The sequence below is a fragment of the Helianthus annuus genome, chromosome 8, assembly GCF_002127325.2.
Source record: "Helianthus annuus cultivar XRQ/B chromosome 8, HanXRQr2.0-SUNRISE, whole genome shotgun sequence".
Classification (NCBI taxonomy): Eukaryota; Viridiplantae; Streptophyta; class Magnoliopsida; order Asterales; family Asteraceae; genus Helianthus; species Helianthus annuus.
The window spans coordinates 106,683,851-106,706,318 of record NC_035440.2 but is presented as its reverse complement, the minus strand read 5'-3'; the positions used below and the strand labels follow the sequence as shown (position 1 = coordinate 106,706,318).

Below are 22,468 nucleotides of genomic sequence, written 5' to 3'. Positions count from 1 at the left end.
GTGCAAACCACAGGGACTAACTATGTAATTAACTCATATTTTTAAAACAAATACCTCTCTTTCCTACTCATTTTATATTAAAATAATAAATTAATATTAAATGTTATCCTAATTTATTAAAAATATAACTTTTTTTATTAGTTGGTATACAAAATTATATATATTCAACTCGTGTAAAACACGGGGTTTTTAAAAATATATCTTTTTTATTATTTACTATATAAAGTTACATTTATATAACATGTGTAATACACTAAGTTTTTAAAGATATAACTTTTTATCATTTGCTATGTAAAATTAAATTTATTCAACACGTGTATTACACGGGGTTTTTAAGGATACAATTTTTTTTATTATTTGGTAGATTTTTCAACTCGACTATACACGGGTTTCTTTAAAGATACGACGTTTTTAGTATTTAATATACAAAATTACATTTATATAATATGTGTAATACACATGGTTTTTAAAGATATAACTCTTTTTTAGATCTATTCAAAACGTGTAACATATAGGGTTTTTAAGGATGTAATATTTTTATTATTTGGTAGATTTATTCAACCCGATTATACACGGGTTTTTTAAAGATACGACGTTTTTAGTATTTAGTATACAAAATTACATTATATAACTATTTTTAATTATTTGATATATAAAATTACATTTATTTAACCCGTACAATATACGGGTTTATAAAGATATAACTTTTTATTATTTGATATATAAAATTACATTTATTCAACCCGTGTAATACACGGGGTTTTAACCTATCATATAAATAAAGTGATGTGTGAGAGATATTTTGTAAAGCTCATCTAGTATATATATAATGTTGAACAAAACTATTGTCTTTACTTGATCCCAAATAGCAACATAAGCCAAGTAGAACATTATTATTAATAGAGCACATAAGACAAAAACAAAATGAGAGTAGGGTTGGTGGCTTGTAGCCACCGACCTTTCTCTTTAATATATATATAATTGTATCATATTAACTATAATTTGTTTAGATTGAGTTTGTTTTAGAGAGACTAAATCACATAGAAGATTATGTGGAAGATTCTAGAGTATTCTTATATGGTGTTTGTTTTAAAACCAGTAAATTGCTCCACGCGTTGTCACAGTGTTCTATAAAAAAAATTACGTCAAAACGAAGACCAACTGAAAACGTACATAAAAATAAGCACGTTAAAACATCCACCGGAAAAATTTACATCACACATACATAAAACACAATTACAAAGTCTTTATAAAGTTAAGGGGTTATAAGTGTTAGTGCTGAAATTTAAAGGGTTAAAGTATAAAAAAGACAAAAAAGGTCAAATCACTGTTCACAAAAGTTGGTACTTGTATTATATATAATATAATTTGTTTCCCATACACCATGTTTATATTTTTTAAACTTTGCTTTGTTTCCGATACACCATGTTTATATTTTTATAGCTTTGCATTGTAGTAGACGACATAAGCAAAACCACCAATTATGTCACACTAAAGGGTAGTTAATGATCCAAGTGCCTTTAGTAACTAAGAAAAAGTGCGAATTTAGCACTATAATAAGAGGGTGTGTGTTAGTCGTTTAAAGAAAAACTAATCGCACTAAGGATTTGGGGTGCCACACTACTTTTGTACATCGACTACATTCTATTTGAGTTTTTTAATTAGCCATTACTTTAAATATGACGCGTAGACATCCAATGACGCGCGTTAGAAAAAATCACCCAAAAACAACCAATGCACGCCAAACATAACCAAACATAACCGTAGCTGGGCCGTTAGGTATAAGTTATATTACAGTCATTCTTTTACTCGGAATGATATCATAACAAAAGGATTATTGCAAGTATTGAATGTCCTAAAAGTGTACATTTACGTTTATTACATTTACAATATAGCTTCTAAAACTAGCATAATATACAAAGACCACCGAATACGCGATCCTAGTGACACTTAACAGGATCTGTACTCGTGACATCCGGATGAGAAACACAAACACAAACACGTGTGTACACCTATACAACATTTGTTCATGATAAAATCCGGTGAGGAATGTACTCATATGAATGATGAGCAATATCGCTACAAACAATCATTTTCGAATCACCATAAGCGATTGAAGCGTTTTGAAGTCCGTAGCCGTAGAATTCAGGTAACGTGTAGCCTATTCTGAGACGTAAATTCACAACTGGTACGATGACTTTTTTTATGAGCGTTGACATCACAGACTGCAAAATTTCAAAAAATCGTGTCAAATCCGAGGATGGTTGAAGAAGACTGTTTGGGATTGCGTATATTAAAGCTGCTTATTTGCTTGATAAGCAGTTGGAATAAAGCAATCCCAAACACCCTTGAAACAACTTTAACAAGCAATGTTAAAATGCCTCAACGACTAGAAGACGTTGCGACCGTCTTCTATGGATAACGGGTTGAGGTCGAAACTGTAGAATGAGCGAGGCTAAAGAATGAAGATGAGTGTACCTGAACAAGAACCATGTGAAGGGTGCCAATTTTACTCCATTTTAAGGACATTGTGAGTTTGCTTAAGCTAATACCACCGGCAACAGTGTTCAATGAGATTCCTGCAAATCCTGAAGCTTCAATGTCCTGAAAACAGTAAGTCAATAAGTCAACTCGTTATATTCGTAATTACCGTTCTTTTACTCTAACAAGAAAAACAGGTAACATACCATTGAGATGCATGCAACCGGAATAACTTCACCAGCATCCATAACATTAATGATGACGTCAGAATTCACTGTAGCAACAATGCCCTCATCTTCAACCTTTATGATTGGAGGTGATAATACCGTAAAATTTAAGCTCATTTCATCATTCGGGAATTCTTTATATAATTTCGGAATTATAAATCTCCATCCAGCAGTGTTCATTAGCTTCTGATCTGGTAGATTATCAACAATCCAATACATCTTATTTGTCTGTAAGGAAAAAAAAAAAAAAATACAAGTCAGTACGAGAACCTATCAAAGAAAAGATTACACATGCAATAAAGTTGATGTTAAATTATTAGGTAATCTAGAAAAATTAAAAATATTTTATTCCCTCTATGAATGAAATTTTCACCGAGACACCAAGTTACTTTTTCTGGCAAAACATAAGCAATAATTACATATTGCTCATTTTTTCTAAACTAATAATGTGTTAAACATGATCATAAAAAATATTGTTACAATAATAATCCATATATTTGAATATAAAGGTTTAGGAAGTTAAATGCATTAAAAAAAGACTTTAGCGACTTCTGACCCGAACGACCCACTCCTGTTTTAGGTATATACTTGACCCATATAAGATAAAAACAACCAATAAATCAACCAATATATAAATAAACAGGTCGAAATGGTCACTTCTACAAGGAACAAGTATGCATATCCCAAGGGCTGCAAACGAACCGAACGTTCAGCGAACAGTTCGTAAACCGTTCAGCGGGAAGTTCGTAAACCGTTCAGCGGGAAGTTCGTTTGTGTTCGTTCGTTTAATAAATGAAAGAACACAAGAAATTTTGTTCGTTTAGTTAAACGAACGAACATGAACAAAGGCTGCGTTCGTTCATTTATGTTTGTGAACGTTTGGTAACGTGTTCGGTTATGTTCGATAGTTCATTAGTGCTTTTAGTTTCTATATTTTATTTAAATATTTGTAATTTCTGACAAATAAAATACTTAATAAGTATCAGTGTATTATATATTTTGTTCATGAACGCTTGTTTGTGTTCGGAAACAATGTTCATGAACATTAGTTTGTGTTCATTTATGTTCATGAATGTTCGTTTGTGTTCGTTACTTAAAATTAGCAAATGAACACAAATTCGTTCATTTCCTTAACAAACGAGCACGAACATAAATCTCGTTCGGTAAGTGTTCATGAACAGTTCGTGAACACATATATTTCCTTAACAAACGAACACAAACAAGGTCTCGTTCGTGTTAGTTCGGTTCGTTTGCAGCCCTACATATCCCTTTAAATTACCAAGAACTTACATTGAAGTACACCAGTGATGCTGAGTTGAGAACATTTTCATGAACGGAAATTGCAACCATGTTTTCTGGGCTATTACAAGAACCCTTTGATAATAAATTGTTCCCATAACTACCAGAAGTTACTTCACTATCAATTTGTGTAAATAACCCGTCGATACCAATAAGAATAGAGGTACTGCTCATAATAGGACCGTCAGTGATGGTGGCGTTTAAAGCGGCAATATCACCAAAAGTGATTTCTTTCGGGAATGATTGAAACTTTGAATCGAGTTTTATCACCGCTTCAGTAACCTTTTTGGTGATCGTCTCTTCAACTGCGGATATTATATCGTCTTCAAAATAATCAACTATTCTGATGATTAAACAAAAGCAATGAGCTCAATAAGATAAAGTTGATACAAGGTGTTAAAAACTAGAGGTGCCAATATCGTAAATAGTCCATGTGGCTTCAAAAGGGTAAAATAGTCATTTATAGAAGGCCCGAAAAGATACCCTTGATAAAGCCAAGATGCTCCTCCATCCAACTTTATGGAGATATAATCGACATAACATCCACAGTCTTGGGGAGATAGCCTAAGAGACCCTTGTTGGCTATATAAACGAAGAGTCATCCCGATTTCCATACCTTCAACCTTACGATATTAATTAATCATTAGCTTCCCACTAAGATAAGAAAAAAAACGGGCGGTGTAGATATAAGCTATGCAGTTAATGCAAATATGCAATTAAAAATCGGATATCGGTCAAGGACCAATATTTGAGATATCGGTTATCGTGGTGGGATATTGGTTACTTTAATATCATGCTGAATTTATATATAGCAATTTAACACTAACAATTCAGTATACTCTCCTACAATTAACAAATTAACCTTTTGCAACTTGCAAAACAATAACAACTGTAGCAAGTAGGAACCGATTAAGACTTAAAACACTAACATTTAACACTAACAATTAAGACTTAAAACACTACTAGCAGCAATAAGAAGAAAGACGAATGGAAGAACTAAGAAGAATGGTACTGATATCGGGAAAATCGGTGATATATCGGTCAATAACCCTGATAATATCGGTACTGATATTTTGACCAATCTTTGACACCGATATTTTACATGGGGACCGATAACCGAGCTTTGCTATTGGTGGGATTTACTGAGTATGATGATGATGATGATGATGGACCGATAACCGATATATCGGTGATATATCACCGATATTAACTGCATAGGATATAAGGGAAGCAACTGCACAAACAAATTATAACAACAAAAAAATCTCTCATAAAATACAAATTATACAACGTACTTTCACGTTTGTGTCGTGTTAGCAATTGTCCTTTTCTACATTTTTATCATTACAAGTTTTTGCCCATGTAACTTGTGTGATAACTTTTACAGCAAGTCCACATAACGACCCGAACGATACAAAGGTTTGCGTATTGGCCTAAATAGGACCAAAAAAAGCATCTTTCCATAAATCTTATATACAACAAGAAAGTAGAATGAAAAAAACATGGCAACTTTCCCTGGTCTCCATTATGTGGATAACATGAAACTCACATATCAATTCCATTCACACTTTTGTTACAACATTAATGTATATAATCATAAAAATATAATAAAAACCAATAACATATCCCAAAAAGCATAAATATCCAAGGTAAAAAACTTACCCAGTAAAATCTCACTCATAACAGAAACTGCTGGCAAGGTTTAAAAAGACGGAATCATGCCCCGAGGCAAAAGCCCGAGGCGGAATTAAAAAATAAATACAAAAATTATATATCGTACAAAATATAAAATACTAACTTATTTCATCATTAGATTCATCAAAAACACACATAAAAAAAGACATGCAATGTCTGTAATTGACACAAAATGTCAAAAACATCAAAATCAAAAATCAAAACCCCCTGAGGCACAACTTTTCTTAGCGCCTCAGCCTTATGAGGCGAACGTACAAAATAATCTCAGACTCGTTTTTTGGGCGCACGCCTCAGCCGTTTTTTTAAACCATGGTTACAGGTTATCGTCTGGGGAGGGAGGACGAGCTAAAACGTTTCTCTACCCCACAGGATACGTGGGATAAAAGGCTGCTCCCAACTTAGACCGCTCGCCTCAAAAACCCTCTTTTTTACATGTAAAATATAGTGTAACACTAATCCATCTAACATAAAGCATGGCTAAGGCAATCAAAACAACAAGAAGACAAAAGGTACTAACATTACCCTACTGATAACAAAAGTTCTAGGTAAAAAGAGCAAACAAACAACTGAACAAGTAACTTTTTTCATTTTTTTAAATAAGCAATCCTAAGTAACTACAAATTTACAATAAAGTGGCCGGTAAACAGACAACAAGTTGCGCAACAACCCTTTCGAACAGGGGCGAAGTATAGAAGGGGCGGGAGGGGGCACCCGACCCCCGAACTTTTCGCTCAGCAGTGTTACACATGTAGTTTTCGTATAGAAATTTTTGGGTATATACATTTTCGACTCCCGGTTCTATTAGAAATTTTTGGGTATATACGTTTTCGACCCCCTCGGGTCAAGCATCGCCCCTGCTTTCGAACACAAAAAACCAATCCACTTGAAAACAAACAATGAATTGAAAAAAAAAAAAAAAAAGAATAACAATTACCTTAACAGAGGCAACCCCACTATCAGTAATCTCAAACAACCAAGTGCTATACTCATAACTCCAATCAAACCTCAACCCAGCAGTCGCACCAGAAGCAACAATAGTAACCCCTATCTCCCCAGGCTGAACAACCGATCTCGATACATTAACTTCATAAATCACAATATCCGATAGAACCATACGAACCTTACCCACAAGTGGGATTTGAACCTTTTGTTCTATTTCATTCAATTCAAGCGGAATCAGAGACGAAATCGCAGTGTTTATCAACAAATCTTTTGCAAACTCAATACCCTTTTGGGAAATACCAAAAGATATGAACCCTGAATCATCTGATTTGACGTGGGTAGGTGAGGAGATTAAGAATAAAAGGGTTGGAAAGATGATAAAGATTGTTGGATTCATGAGGTGAAATTGGGTTGGTGGATTGAAAATAGGATCCAATTCGAGTCAAATTGACATGTTTTGGTTGTTTAATTCGAGTGTTGTAGGGGAGCTGGAGTAAGTAGGAAGTGACGGTGGATGGATGATCGATAGAGGGTGATTACGTGATTGAGTGAAAGCGTGATTGGGAACAACTACGGTGTATAGTGTTTACCTACCCTTGTACGTATCATCGAGATCATATTGTTGACTTGATCATCATCACGTGTGACTATAGTCATCACATATACGTCTCGTATAAATTTTTACGTAGAGTATGTTGTGTTAAATTTAGTCTGACAACTTGTCTATACACTATAAATTTATGTCTTGTATACGCCACACATGAGTTGATTTTTCCAAATTTTAGTAGATTTTGGTTTGCATGTCATATGTGTCGTATAGCAGTACACGACACGTATCGTTATTGTTTCAAGTATTTCAAATTTTTTATACAATATTTATTGTTTTAACATGTTTTATAAAAAATTAACTAAACATTTTTTTTAATTTTTAAAAATATAAATATTGTTAAATTCGTTGGTTAATCGAAACCAAACTATCGTTTTTATGTAACCAACCAAATAAACAAACATTGTAAACAAATATTACAAATATAAACAACTCAAACTTTAAATGTAACACCTTAGACAAATCTCATATCGCCCATCGAAAGAAAAGATTCTTTGTTCATAAAGGATATCATACCTCTTAAATCACCAATGAGTTTTAGGCTTAATGCTAGTAGATAAGTTGAGAACTCCACAGTCAAATGTGCCCAGGTTGGAGTAGTATGAGAATGAGTGACCTCATGGGAAGTCTCCACTTGGGCAACTAAAAACAAATTCGTGAGCTCTTTATGGGCAAAGCGGACATTATCGGTGGTACGAGAGGTCGGATGTTACACTTAATATATAACATCATTTTGTACATACACAAAAGAAATATACAACTAAATGTAAAATACAAAAAAAAACAGACAACAACCGCGGTCATGGTGTGCCAAGATCAGGACCTATCGGGCTAGGAAACCGGATACTTTGGTGGTGGTGGTGGTGGTGGTGGAGGGTCGATACTAGCGGTACGTAACCTATCCAACTCGCAGTCAACCAGCCACATCAGTAGGTCCTCCAGCCAGTCGATTTGATGACCTAAAACTAACTAGCAGATAAGACACGAAGATATGTCTCTCGCTCAAGGACTAGAGGCACCTTCGGGCCTTCGCATTAGTTAACTTGAGCCTGGTATGGGACCTCAAAGCTTCTGATGGCGCCATCCTATGGTGCTTACTGACTGATGATGACCCACCGTAGTTGTAGTAGTAGTGAGCCCGAGCAAGATATTTGTAACATCTCGATTTTTCATCAGATTGAAATATTTTTTTAATATAAAAAGATTTATTTTCGTAATATTTAAAGAAGTATCAAGTGATCGAGAAATAAGCTTAATAATTTAATTATCAAAGCTTTAACCTAACTTAAATAGTTAAGGGTAATTTTATTGAGTCTATAATCTTTGAAGGTCAAAGACTCAAAGTGCTAATTACCAAATTTAGTGGTAAAAGGGATTTAAGTGGTAAAAAATGGGGAATTACAAGTAAAAATAACAAGAGGGAGAGGGGGTTGACACCAAGGAGGTCGAACCTCCTAGTTGATGTCACAAGATGGGAGAAAACCCCTAGATGGGTTCGATTTCACAGGTTACAGATAAATTAAGGCGATTAAAGCTCGTTTCTATCATCCTTTCTCGATTTCTATGGCCAATGGTAAGTAATTCTCTATGTTTTAATAGTAAAAACTCATGGGTTAGAGTTCTTGTGTTTTATGGTTCAATAAAACTACAATTCTTGGCTTTGATGTTTGATTTCTTGGGTGTAGAAACCTTAATTGATATTTTAGAAATATTGGATATAATTTGGAGTCATGAATTCATATTGCATGTAAAGGTTTAACAACTAAGTTTGACAAATTAATATGGTAGAATGGAAAACATGTATATTTGTTGAGCAAATCTGAATAGAAATTGTAAATCTAATACAATGGTGATTATATTGAAAGAATTTAAAATATGGTATTATTTGGGGATAATGAATAAAGTAGACATCCTTGAGGATGAATTGAGAGTACGAGAGTTTATATGAGTAAAAAATGGTGAATGGTAGTTTATGCTCACAAATTGTTTGATTAAATGGCTAAACTAAAATAAAATTGAAACTTTAAAAGGTTTGAAATGTTTACTTGATTAACATGATTTGATAATAGTCAAGATTAAATTAGTGGGCGTAAGTATATGACAAACCTAGTTGGTGAATTGGATTATATATAATATTTAAATGACACATGAGCTTATTATGACAAAGAACAAGTCGATCATCCAAATGGGTTAGTTGGGTAAATGAATTTATAGGGTTGGTTTAGAACCATAATTTATGAGTTATTGTTAATTGGTGAATTAGAGCATGATTCTATATCTTAATATGGTATAATTGACCCATAGTTTGTGGTTATACAAAATGGGTGATAACGGGTCAAACGTGCAGTGATAAACCAATTAACAACTTTGGGGTAAAAATAATGATTTAGAACACATGTTTAGAGATGGTGGATAAATACTTAGGTATTATGAGATGAATGCCCATGATACGTGTTCTAATGATTTGCAAACTTGATTTGTTGTCAAGTTAGGTGAGACAACATGTGGATGGTAACAGGTCAAATGGATGATAAAGCAACAACATTCCTACGGATGAAGGTAAGTGACGCAAATTGTATTTGATAAAACTAGTGGTTTGTAGCTAGTTTTATACGATGAGAATTATTACTACTATTATATGTATTCAGTACAGTTATACGAGTGATTGAATATTAATTGAGGTGTGGTGTTTGCTAACTAATTAATGTTGCAAGAAGCAAATTATAATTATGAAAGTGTTTTGGGCCCTATGGATTAAATAGACCTATTGTTGACTAGTAAACATTATGGTTAAGTTGGTTTGATACAATCTATCGAACGAAGTTTGAATTAACAATATCGTATGGTTTTGACGGTGTTTTGGGGGGTTTAAACCCATAAATATTTCCAGATTTTTACCGGTCTTCAAATATTCATAGTAAATCAACCGAATGTCCATTCGAGGCATATTATTTTATCAAAGGAAAGGTCTATGAGTCTACTTTATTCATAATTTTAGTTTGAAGTCAAATACTCACTATGAAAGGGGGAAAATGCTTAATTACTACAGCTGCGCAAACCGAAGTGAAAACAGATATTTTATAGCACTTACATAATCTTTGGGAATCTACAAAAAAAACCTAGTGGATGTGATTTTTTATGGTTGTAAACCTTAATCATAGTTGTTAATGGAGTGGGATTGGGTAAATTATTCTAAAAAGAAAGGGGGTTTGGGGATTAATAAGCTCAACGAGGTTAATGAAGCACTTCTTGCGAAATGGGGTTGGAGGTTTAGGGTGGAGAACCAAAGTTTATGGAGGAAGATGGTGAAAGCTTGTCATTTTAAAACCAATCAACGAGATTGTCTTCCTTTAAACGTAAAAATTCTGGGTTGTTGGAAAAACATAGCTTTTACGATATCGAAAATGAAACTAAATGGGAAAGGATTAAATTATTGGGTTAAGGGCAAGGTAGGGAATAGGGGGTATCCGTTTTTGGATAGACACTTGGATGGGCGATCAACTGCTCATGGTTAGATGGCCACATCTCTTTGGTCTAGAATTGTTTAAATCGTGCAAGGTAGCGGACAGGATCACAGCGGAACAGAGTAGTGGGAATGTTAACTGGAGTTGGGCTAGAGACCCGGAGTCGGAAGATGAGCTGAGAGAATGGAAAGATTGCCAAGGGTCTCTCAAGCTGGTGTTCTTTCCGAAGTATCAGTTTGATAACATAACATAATAATGAAAACGTTTACTCATATCCAACATGATAATTTGCATATAATGTTACTAACATACTAACAAGTGTAACCTATATGTCAAACCAAAGTTTAAGACAGTCGTGATTACCAATGTCGTCGAAACGACAATGTTGTAAAATATATTACTTAACAATACCACAAGAATATGGGTGACGCGTTACTCCTATAGCGCTATAATTGTTAAGGTATGCTAGCAAAGTTAATGAGCATATAGACACAAGTATACATAGCATGCGAGTTAACAAGAATAATACAAGTCTCATGTTTGAATAGATAGAGTGTGATGATAATAAGTTTAATTGTGTTTGCGTGATTTGTATAAAGTGTACATGTTGCACCCAAAGTGTAACAAATGGAAAATGGGATCGAGTATACTCATTGTTTGCAAGTGGTTTCCACAAATGTGAGATGATCGTCTTGAGAGGTTGAAGCACCAAATTATCCTAACAAGGATGAACAAGGTGTGTAAGTACAAGGATTTAGAAGTTGGAATGTAAATGATATTTGAATAAGAAATAATTAATAATAATAATAATAGATAAAATGCATAAAAATATTATCTTGACTAAACACTCACTTTGAACACTATTAATTTATGTGTATTTCGTGGGTACTATCTCACCCACTAGAAGTCCAAGTGTGAGGAATTTAGTCTAAGTAAATATTTATCTTTCCACACAACTTTTCACCATAAATTAGTTTGTGCCGTGGCTAGGTTTAATATTTATATATCTTTAGTACATAATAATAAATAATTGATTGACAATGATAATTAAATTGCAAGTCCAAATAAGTAAATAACAAAAATTAAAGGAGTTGGTAATTTTATATTATTTTAGTATGTAATTATAATTAATGAATTGGTAATAATGATCTAATTGTAAAACTAAATAAGTAAATGACAAAATTAAAAATATAAGTAATATGATTAGAAGAGTTAGTGGTTACTAGCATGATTAAAGAGTTAACATGGGTTAGTAATGTTAGACATGGTAATAATATGCTAGTTAATAATATTATCTAGGTTAGGCATGAATAATAATAATAATAATAATAATAATAATAATAATAATAATAATAATAATAATAATAATAATAATAGTAAGTTAGATAATATAATAGTAATTAGCAATGGATTAGTAATGTAATGACCATGTTATAGAGGTATGATAAATATCATTCATTGTATCCTTTTGTTACATCAAGAATCATCAACTTAGGTGATGATCTTGGTTGGTCATGTATAAAAATATAAATGGCATACAATAATGAAAGGTTGAAAGTTATTGGTCCTTATTTGGTGATGCACCATCTTTGTTTACCATGGCAAACATTTGGTGACATTTCATAAGGATTTCTTCAATATGGGAAAGTATGAAAACACAAAGAAAAACAAGAAGAAGAGGAGAAAGTGAAAGGAGATGGAACTCACTTTCAAGAGGGAAGAATTCTTTGAGAAATTGCAAAGAAAAGTGGTGGAATGAGTGGGTATTTATAGGAAAGAGATTAGGGTTTAAGGTGGTGAAAACAATATAGAAAGTTGAAAATTGGCACATTAATATATATATATTTTTTTTGTTTTTATTTGGGCCTAATGTCATGAGTTTGTCTGTTTTATGCATTTCTCTTTTGTTACTTGTATAAATTTGAGTTTCCAACATAATTTATATAAACATCGTATGACACAATAGTTGATTGATTGGGTCTCGGATATCGAAAACATAAGTCGGTTTTCGAATGGTTTAAACGTGTCTTGATGATTATATGAATAACACCTATTTTTGATTGAACAATTATTGAGACAGAAAAAAATAAACAAAATGAATTCCATTATGATCATAAGTCTCGGACTATAATGGTTGAATACGAAAACACAGAAACGAATAATACAATAATTGCGAAATGTTACAGTCTCCCCTAATTTAGGAAATTTCGTCCCGAAATTTGTTTAAGGGTTGACTTTTAGGAAGGAAATAAGAGGTGGTATTTTAATGGTTGGATGCGAGTAACAACTAGTTACAATATTTAAATAGAAAGAAGATTGTCGTGTAGTTCCTATGAAGTAATGCGCATGGAAGCGTAGGGATTGGAAACAAGTTAAATGTAACATGCAAATCAGGCTAACAATTCTTTTGGCTAAACTGAGGATTTATAGGGGTGTGAAATAACATGATTATTTTATTAGTTAAGTAAATTGATGCAAATAAACTATTTAACAAAAAATAAATAACTTGAATAAAACTAAACTAATACTATGATCGTTTTATAAGTTGGATGCTCTCAGGTAAATTTTGAACTTTTCAAGTAACAGACTTCTTCATGAGTAAATTTTAATCGAATAAACATGTATACCCGTATGAAACACATTTTTACAAGCACGACATCTGAAAGACTGAAACTACCAAAACTCTTCCCATTATCATCCCTAGATAGCTCGAGCACGCAACAAACTGAACGCTCAATGGTTTAAGCGCCTGCCTACATCTTATGCAAGTTCTATTTTTCATCTTTAACAAGTATGCACATCGAACCCGATGTTACCTTATCTACATCTTAGTGAGTATGCACCTCAACCCATATACACAGACATGAAAGTATCATAATTGTATAACCATAACTGTTATAATCTTTCTCAAAGCAACTCAAAAGTAGATCACACTATAACATACAATACTTCAAAAGACAACAATTTCTCAAACTTCAATATCCTAAGTTACTTGCACAACCAAATCGAACAGGATCCATGGTGGTTTTTGCCGGTGTAACTACAGCTTTTGTGTACAAACATAAAATATTCGCTACAAAACACAATCTAACACTCGTGATATGAATCCCATGATGGTGGAAATGGGACCGAAGAATAATAATTGCCGCCCAAAACAACCATAATGAATCAGGGATTCAACAGCGCGCCCACTAGCCGCCCAAACGTGAGCCAATGGTAAGATCAGCTCATTGATTTTTCACTGTCATGACTCATGACCAAACTTATCTGCACTGAATCCATCATCATAGAAAGTAATCTGGTGGCGGTTTTTTAGCTGGAGCCCCTCTTGATTCCTGCATTTTAATATTACCAAATGAGTAAACTGCTGTCGGTTGGCAGGTTGAAATGTTCAACCCGAACCGACACCTATTTTTAAATGAGTCATACAAGTTGACGATTTATAAGCGAGTTGTTGGGTTTTAAGCGGGTTATCGATAACATGTTTAATGATGAATATGAGTGACAAAGTAAATTATATAATGTGTCAAAACTAACATTACTATGACTAACCATGCAAAATAGAAACGGAAAAAACAAAAACAAAAATATAAAAGTTTTTTTTAAATAGTTCAATAGGTTAACGGGTCAACCCGAACCCGGTCTGTTTTTATACGGGTCAACCCAAACCGGACCCGTTCTTTTAAACGGGTCGTGTTAGTTGACCAAAGCCTTTTTTTCGTGTCAGGTTCAGGTCGGGCTGGCAGGTCGTATCAAGAATTGCCGCTGCGATTGACACTAGTCCCTATTTCTAGAAATCGTTCGGTTGAGTCCCAAGCCATTCTAATTCACATCAATGTACCCCCCTCCGGGTCAACCCGAACCGGACCCGTTCTTTTAAACGGGTCGTGTTAATTGACCAAAGCCTGTTTTTTTCGTGTCAGGTTCAGGTCGGGTTGGCGGGTCGTGTCTAGAATTGCCGCTGCGATCGACACTAGTCCCTATTTCTAAAAATCGTTAGGTTGAGTCCCCAGCCATTCTAATTCACATCAATGTACCCCCTCCGTCCGGTCAACGTTTGTTTGACTATTACCCAAATTGCAATTTATAAAGCAGAAATGGGTCTTAATAACAAACCTGTGGAGCTGCTTTAAATACTCGAAACTGTTTATTAAGATTCTCATCAAGCTCCAGAATGGCAGCTACATTACCACACCTGAAGCATATATTTATATAAAAAAAAAAAAAACTTTATTAGCAGAAGCGGTGGTTTCAACCCATTTACTTATGAAGCACATTCAGGTTGTCTTTTATCTCAAACAGTCCAAATGAAAAAGAGGGTTTGCATAAAATACCAACCCACCTTTTCACTTGCCCCGTTTTAATCATTGTACTTTTTGTACACAAAAATCAGCTGTCAAAGATAACACTTTTGACATAAACGTGTAGGATATATAGAAGAGAAGAATGCCATTTTCGTCCCTGAGGTTTGGCTACTTTTGCGACTTTTGTCCAGAGGTTTGCCTATTCGCATCCGGATCCAAAAGGTTTGAAATCTTACCATTTTCATCCTGCTCGTTAACTCCATCCATTTTTCTCCGTTAAGTCAGGGGTATTTTCTTCCTTTTTGCTAACTTAAAGGGCACTTCGGTCTTTTTCACTTTATGTAAAAAGACTGAATTGCCCTTTTAAGTTAACAAAAAAAAAGACGAAAAAATACCCCCGACTTAATGGAGAAAAACTGGATGGAGTTAACGAGCCGGATGAAAATGGCAAGATTTCAAACCTTTTGGATCTATATGCGAAAAAACAAACCTTTGGACGAAAGTCGCAAAAGTGGTCAAACCTCAGGGACGTAAATGACATTTTACTCTATATAGAATGTTAAATGTTGTATAGAATGTTAAAATGTCAAATACTGATTACAAAATTCTCAAACGGTACCCAAAACCAATATTTTTAAACGGCTCAGGTGTACAGAAACGAAAGATTGAACATGTTGAAAGTACAATGACTAAAACGAGACCAAAAATAACAATTTAAATTGTAGCGAAACGATTTGATTAAGAAAAACTGAAAAACGATTACTACTAAAACAAAAACGAGAGTAATACATAAGAATTCAAAAATTCACCTGTAACAGTAATTTGGGGCGGACCAGACTGTCACTATCTGGTTATTGAACATCCATTTAAAACCTTCCATTACCAATTGGTGTGCGCGACAAATATAATCGATATTATTAGTGTGATTAAAAGAGGTTACAACACTGCCACCGAACAAGAAACCAGCACCACGTGGACTCAAACCCCAGCCGTCCACAATGTCCTCGGGATCAGACCACAAAAGATCACACATGGCACCATCATGGGGTACTTCTTGTTTTCGGTCAATTGTCCGAATCTGGAAAATTGTTGTTTTTGTTATTAATAAATAGATTATTTCATATAATATCATTCTACACAACTACAAGTAAAAATTTCATCTACGTCCTAAATTTCATAATATCGGACTTACCCTTTTAAAACACTCCCATTCCATAGTAGATAATTTATATATGTTACATAACATAACAGTTTATTTAACTGAATAAACAAAATGGAAAAAAACATTATTAGCTCGATTCATTTGAACGAATAATGTACTGTTTGTTTATTCAGTGAAGCAGACTGTTACAAGTATTTTGTATTTTATCTAGAGTAAAATGCCATTTTCGTCCCTGGGGTTTGGCCAGTTTTGACACACTTTCGGGCGGCCGAAGGTTTGCCTATTCGCATCTGGATCCAAAAGGTTTAAAATCTTGCCATTTTCATCCAGCTCGTTAACTCTATTCATTTTTCTCCGTTAAGTTAGGGGCATTTCCGTTTTTTTGCTAACTTAAAGGGCAATTCGGGTTTTTTCACTTCATGTTAAAAGACCGAATACCCCTGAAAAGGACCGAATTGCCATTTAGGTTAACAAAAAAGAAGAAAATACCCGACTTGCCGGATGAAAATGGCCAGATTTCAAACCTTCTGGATCCAGACGCGAATAAGCTAACCTATGGACGAAAGTCACAAACCTGGCCAAACCCCAAGGACAAAAATGGCATTTTACTCCTTTTATCTATCATGGAATGGGTAAAGTAAATACGCTATTTTAGTGTTCCGAAAGGGTAAATATGAAACACACACACACATATATGAAACTCTGAACTTAAATTAAAGGACTTAAAACAAAATGTTTCAAAGGATACAGAACTAGTTTCTTCAAACCTGATCTAATGTGTTGATGTTAGGAGAGAGACCGCCATGAACTGAAAATATTTTGTTCTCAATGAGAGCAGACAAACTGTAAAAATGTCAAAATTCAGGTAATGCAAGTGAGAGTTCGCAAGTTGTGACACCTGACAATACGTTTAAACACAACATTTGATGGTAAAAAAGATAATACGCTACTGCAGTAGGCTAGTGGTGGCAAAATTACTCATTTTTGTGAAAAATGGTAAGTTCGGTATCTTATTTATAATATATCGGAAAGCAATTGAAAGAAATTAGCAAACCTTAGGTAATCAAATATATCGGTACAATATCTCCAAACATTTACAGAACCATACTTCCTCAGGCACTCATCATAGAATCCATATACCTAGCACACGAAATAGAAATAAGCTCTCAAAAATCATTATATTAAATTATATATTATTTACAATAGAAACCTGCGTTATCTGACGGCTCTCATGGTTCCCCCTAATCAATGTGATCCGATCAGGATACCTCACCTGATTACAGCAATGCGTCATTAGAGAACACATATAAGAAAAGAGAAAAAAACATACAGTTTTGAAATAATAATTGCAATCATATAGTAATAGTATAAATAGATCAGTACTGAAACGTTGCTCCCCTACTAATATTAACTAACTCAAATATTAAATAAGGGTTTTTATAACAATGGCCAACATATACCATTTTATTAAATCATGAAAATAATATTAATACTAATAATCAAACATAATCTAATCTCCAATCATCGCCAGCCCCGTTTAACATTTTTCTTTCTTTTTATATAAGAATAATAAAAAGGCATTCTATTATAAAAATATATAGTGTATGTGATGTCACAAAATTTTGTAATACTAATATGACTGTTCTAGACTTGCACAAACTGAGAACATATTGAGTGAGTGCCAAAAAAATAAAACTTAATAAAAAAAGGCAAATTGGATTTTAATAATCCCACATTTTCTCAGTTGGCCAATAATAATCCCAACCGAGAATATTCTTACCACCAGTCCCTACTTTCTAACTATTATTTTCAATGAACCCCCGTTAAAAAAACTTAACCCACTTAGTTTTTTTGCTGACGTGGACATATGAGGTAGAAAAAATATATATTTTTTATGTCCACGTCAGCAAAAAAATATTATTTTTTCCACCTCATATGTCCATGTCAGCAAAAAAACTAACTGGATTAAGTTTTTAACAGGGGTCTATTGAAAAAAAAAATAGTTAGAAAGTAGGAACTGGTGGTAAGAATATTCTCAGTTGGGATTATTATGAAAAATAATAACTAGCCTACAACAAATGATTAGATAACTAACAAAAAAAATACACAAAAGTACAACAAATGATTAGATAACATACATCTTTATACTATGTAAGTATGTAACAAGAATCTTAAATTCTATATTACAATATATGCTCATTTTGTATCAACAAAATTTATTAACATACAAAAGTTACCTTTAGGGCAAGTAAAAGCAAAAAGGTCTCTACAGAGTAGAACCCTCTATCCACAAAATCTCCAAGAAACAAGTAGTTTGTCTTTGGGCATTCACCGCCTACTTTAAATAGTTCTTTCATGTCATAAAACTGTCCATGAATGTCGCCGCATATCTATACAGCAGAAAAAAGAACGCCAAGAATTACAAAATTAAACTTACTAAAAGGTACCATGAGAGAGAAAATTTAAATAAGCAAAAGGCTTACACAAGAGATAATAGCACAATCAATTGATTCAACCATACAAATCAATTCACCAACCCGTAACCTGACCTGATGATACCTGGACCCGATGACTGAACAACCTGAACCTGTCTAACTATTAACTAAACAAACATACGATCTACCTGAAACCTGATTGATAAACCCGAAGAACGCCCCTACTTTTTAGCGTTTGGGTGAAGAAAAGTGCTTCTTCATGTCTGCTCATTTTAGAGTGAAATAAGTTTTTCCCAAAAGGCATTTTGAGATTTCTTATCTCTAAATCATTATCCTTGATGAACTCATAATTACAAGTTCACCTTGAGGGTAACATAACCTGTTTTCAATAAGCCGATTATCTGCTTCTACTTAAAAGCATGTTTTCTTCAAATAAGCAAAATCCCGAACAACCCCCTATGAAGGCAAATGATATACATCTTCCCAATCCCGACCAATTCAGATTAGAGGTCTTAACCATTCAGACTCGGTATAATGCTTAACCATTCAGAGGCAAATGTCTGAATCATTCAGACATCTGCTAGCGAAACAAACAGTCTGAACCATTAAGTGCTGAACCAGTAAGAGGTATGAACCATTAAGAGCCTCATTAAGAGGTAAACAAACAGCCACTAAGGTTTACAACTTTAGAAACAAGAAACATCAATTTAGGCAACCTGCCATATTAACTGATTTTTTGAGTATCAGAGTCGGCCAGCTACCCTATCAAGTCCCAATCGATACTCAAACAAACGTAAACTTATGGCTAACTCCCACAATATTATTAGACCAAGAAAACTACTCAAAAAACTCGATTACAATCCACCATAGTTGTTAATGGCGAATAGCAACAAATAGCGATAAGGTACCTATATGCTACATAGCGATAAATAGCGGCCATTATTTTATAAACAGCGATACACTAGAAAAAAATTTTAAAATTTAAAAAAATATTATATGTATACTTAATCAAAATACCCTGGTATATACGTTATTGGGTTAAGTTATTCTACAAATAACCCAAAACCTAAACCCAGTACAGCACCACCCAAAACCTAAACACCCACCCCACCCAAAAACCTAGCCCCCCCCCCCCCCCAAAAAAAAAAAAAAAAAAAAAACCTAAACACCCAGCACCACCCAAAAACCGTTTAGGTTTTTTTTTTTTTTTTGTGTAGTGGGTTTATTTTTAGGAGCCTTTGTATATGATCCTAATCCATACGCTATAGATGTATATTTAAGAAAAACCTAAAATCCAGCTATTTTATAGCTATATATAATTGCTATTTATATTAAAAAAAATTAAAGGCCGCTATCTATCGCTATATTTATATACACCACACTATTCACTATAGCGATTGCTATTGACAACTATGCAATCCATAATACCCTAACTTGGTCTTTGTAATCTAACTCACACTCGTTAGGCTACAACTATGATTGCTAATTAATCCACATGTTATAATCCTCCTAGCACAATACTTAGCCCTCCCATATTAACCTACAAACTATAGTACAACAAATTACCATTTCTCAATACTACACTATATGATATAAACACATGGTTCCAGCTAATAAAACCCTAACAATCAGTAGCAAGTAAGAAAACGCATAGACTGGAAAACAAAGAAAGAAAGAAAAATATTATTATTATTAGAGGTTAAAAAAGGAAGGAAAAGTAAAGGTACAGTGACAGGAGCATCGACTCGTTGAACGTTGCTTTCTTCTACAAGAATCTCCATAGCTTTCAAGCATAGAGCCTTCACTTCAGACTCTTTGAGTGGCTCGCAGTTCTTCAACTGCTCGATTTGCCGGTCTAGGTCTGACATACATATGATACCTCCTTTCCTTTTTTTACCAAAAGCCTCCGATCGGCTACTCCGGTCCTCAAATTTGTGTGCTCTCCGATTTTTGTGACTTTTATTATCTATCGCCTCATGATTTTGTTGGAACTATACGCTCCAGCTATAAACTCATGATTTTTTTTTAATATAACTTTTTTTTTTTTTTTGAGAAAAATGCCCGGATAGTCCCTCTTTTTTTCACCTATAGTCCTCAACTTTCTAAAATTACCTGAATAGTCCCCAACTTTTATTTTTTGTTCCCGGATAGTCCCTGGATCTAACTTCAGTTTGTTTTCTCTGTTAAGAGGGTGTGAAATGACAAAAATACCCTTTCCTTAAAAGGCCAAACCATAGGGACTATCCGGGCATCTTCTTCATATTTATTTATAAAACCCTTCTTCCTCTTCTCTGTGTTTTTCCGGCGAACAAGACCCACTTCACCTCACCCTATTTCACCTCCGATTACCCCATCATTAATCACCGCCGGCGACCACCTCTCCACTGTCAACCCTTCGATCGATCACCACCATTATCATTTAAGAAGTAGTTGTTCTTGTTTATGACTAATTTCATTGACCATTTCATGAACTTTTCTTTACTTTTCCTTAACCTCATACTTTTTTTTGAATGGCACACAATGACATCTTCAAAAACTTGCCAGTGAGATAAGATTCCCTTTAAGGAATATACCTTACATTTGAAGATCAAAATTAGATCCTTCAACTTGAGGTGTATACCTTACATAAGGAATGTGTATGATATCATCTTGAGATATAAGATGTTGGCAGGTCGCTTGGTCACGTGCAGGCTCTCTAACTTGGCCCAAACTCCTTCTGTGGAAATTTCCTTTGACACCTCGTAGGATACTCGATCCTCAAGACTCACAATGGGAGTATTATGTGCTTTTTAGTAATGTCTTTTTTCTTCTCATATAGGTTTAAGGGTAAATTTACTTCACCTGCAAGAGCTTCCAAAATTCCCCTTGCACCAACAGTGCCCTCATTTTCATCCTCCATTACCTAAAATGGTTTTTCTTGTCGAATTTCTCCAAATTGAATTTTGCAAAAATCTTCCTTTAAACCGATTGTGTGGGTTCGTCTTCTTTGAATCAAATTGTAAAATCAACAGATTCTAAAAAAACTGAGATGAACAATAAATGACAACTTAATTGCTACCGACCCCCCTCAGTACATATCCTTAACTTTTACGGTTTGTGTTTGACTTAATCAATATATGCGGCTTCCACCATGGTGGTGATCGATCGGAGGTGATGAAGATTGCGGGGGTGGTGATGATGGTAGAAGTGGTCGTTGTGGCAGAGGTAGTTGTGACGATGGTGGTGGTGGTCGGTGGTGATGGCTGCGGTGGAGGTGATGGTGGTACCAGGAAGAAAGAGTAGGGAGAGAGAGAGAGAGGAAAAACTGGTGATGGTGATTCGGTAGGAGAGAAGAAAAGGAGAAAGGGAAAGGGGTTGGGGTGGGTAAAAGGTTAGGTTTTTTTTATTAATTATTAAGGGTATTTTTGTAATTTCACACCCACTTAACAAATAAAACAAACTGAAGTTAGACACAGGGACTATCCAGGAACAAAAAATGAAAAATTGGGGACTATTCAGGTAATTTTAGAAAGTTGGGGACTATACGTGAAAAAAGACGAAACCACAGGGACTATCCGGGCATTTTTCTCCTTTTTTTTTAAATAAACTTCATTAAAACAACCTCCGACCCAAACGGGCAAAAGCTAACAAAAACAACACACCCGACCCAAACGGGCAAAGGGCCAAATTACGACATAAACATAGGATATTTACACCATTATTTCCAACTAATATATTTACATGACGATCAATTCTTTAGCCATCCAAAACCTCTCGACTTAATCTCTATCAAGATCTCTTCCGGGCTTCTCTAGATCTGATTGAAAACCAAATCGTTCCGGCTTTTCCAAATATACTAACACGAGATGATGA

General features: G+C 34.3%; 2 protein-coding genes across 2 annotated transcripts; both read right to left on the bottom strand.

Moving 5' to 3' along the window:
• Window positions 1-1,818: 1,818 nt before the first annotated feature.
• LOC110873610 (putative BPI/LBP family protein At1g04970) lies at window positions 1,819-7,217 on the bottom strand. The gene is made up of 6 exons (XM_022122569.2): window positions 6,637-7,217; window positions 4,491-4,630; window positions 3,999-4,350; window positions 2,688-2,936; window positions 2,479-2,604; window positions 1,819-2,225 (listed from the first exon to the last, which is right to left on the bottom strand). The coding sequence occupies exons 1-6, from the start codon at window positions 7,039-7,041 to the stop codon at window positions 2,028-2,030; spliced, it is 1,470 nt and encodes a 489-aa protein (XP_021978261.1). The 5' UTR covers window positions 7,042-7,217; the 3' UTR covers window positions 1,819-2,027.
• A 6,358-nt stretch (window positions 7,218-13,575) lies between these two features.
• Window positions 13,576-20,617, bottom strand: LOC110873611 (serine/threonine-protein phosphatase PP-X isozyme 2). Its single transcript, XM_022122570.2, has 8 exons — window positions 20,344-20,617; window positions 18,419-18,571; window positions 17,392-17,454; window positions 17,236-17,321; window positions 16,949-17,024; window positions 15,829-16,097; window positions 14,832-14,910; window positions 13,576-14,050 (listed from the first exon to the last, which is right to left on the bottom strand). The coding sequence occupies exons 1-8, from the start codon at window positions 20,482-20,484 to the stop codon at window positions 14,000-14,002; spliced, it is 918 nt and encodes a 305-aa protein (XP_021978262.1). The 5' UTR covers window positions 20,485-20,617; the 3' UTR covers window positions 13,576-13,999.
• Between the last annotated feature and the right edge of the window lie 1,851 nt (window positions 20,618-22,468).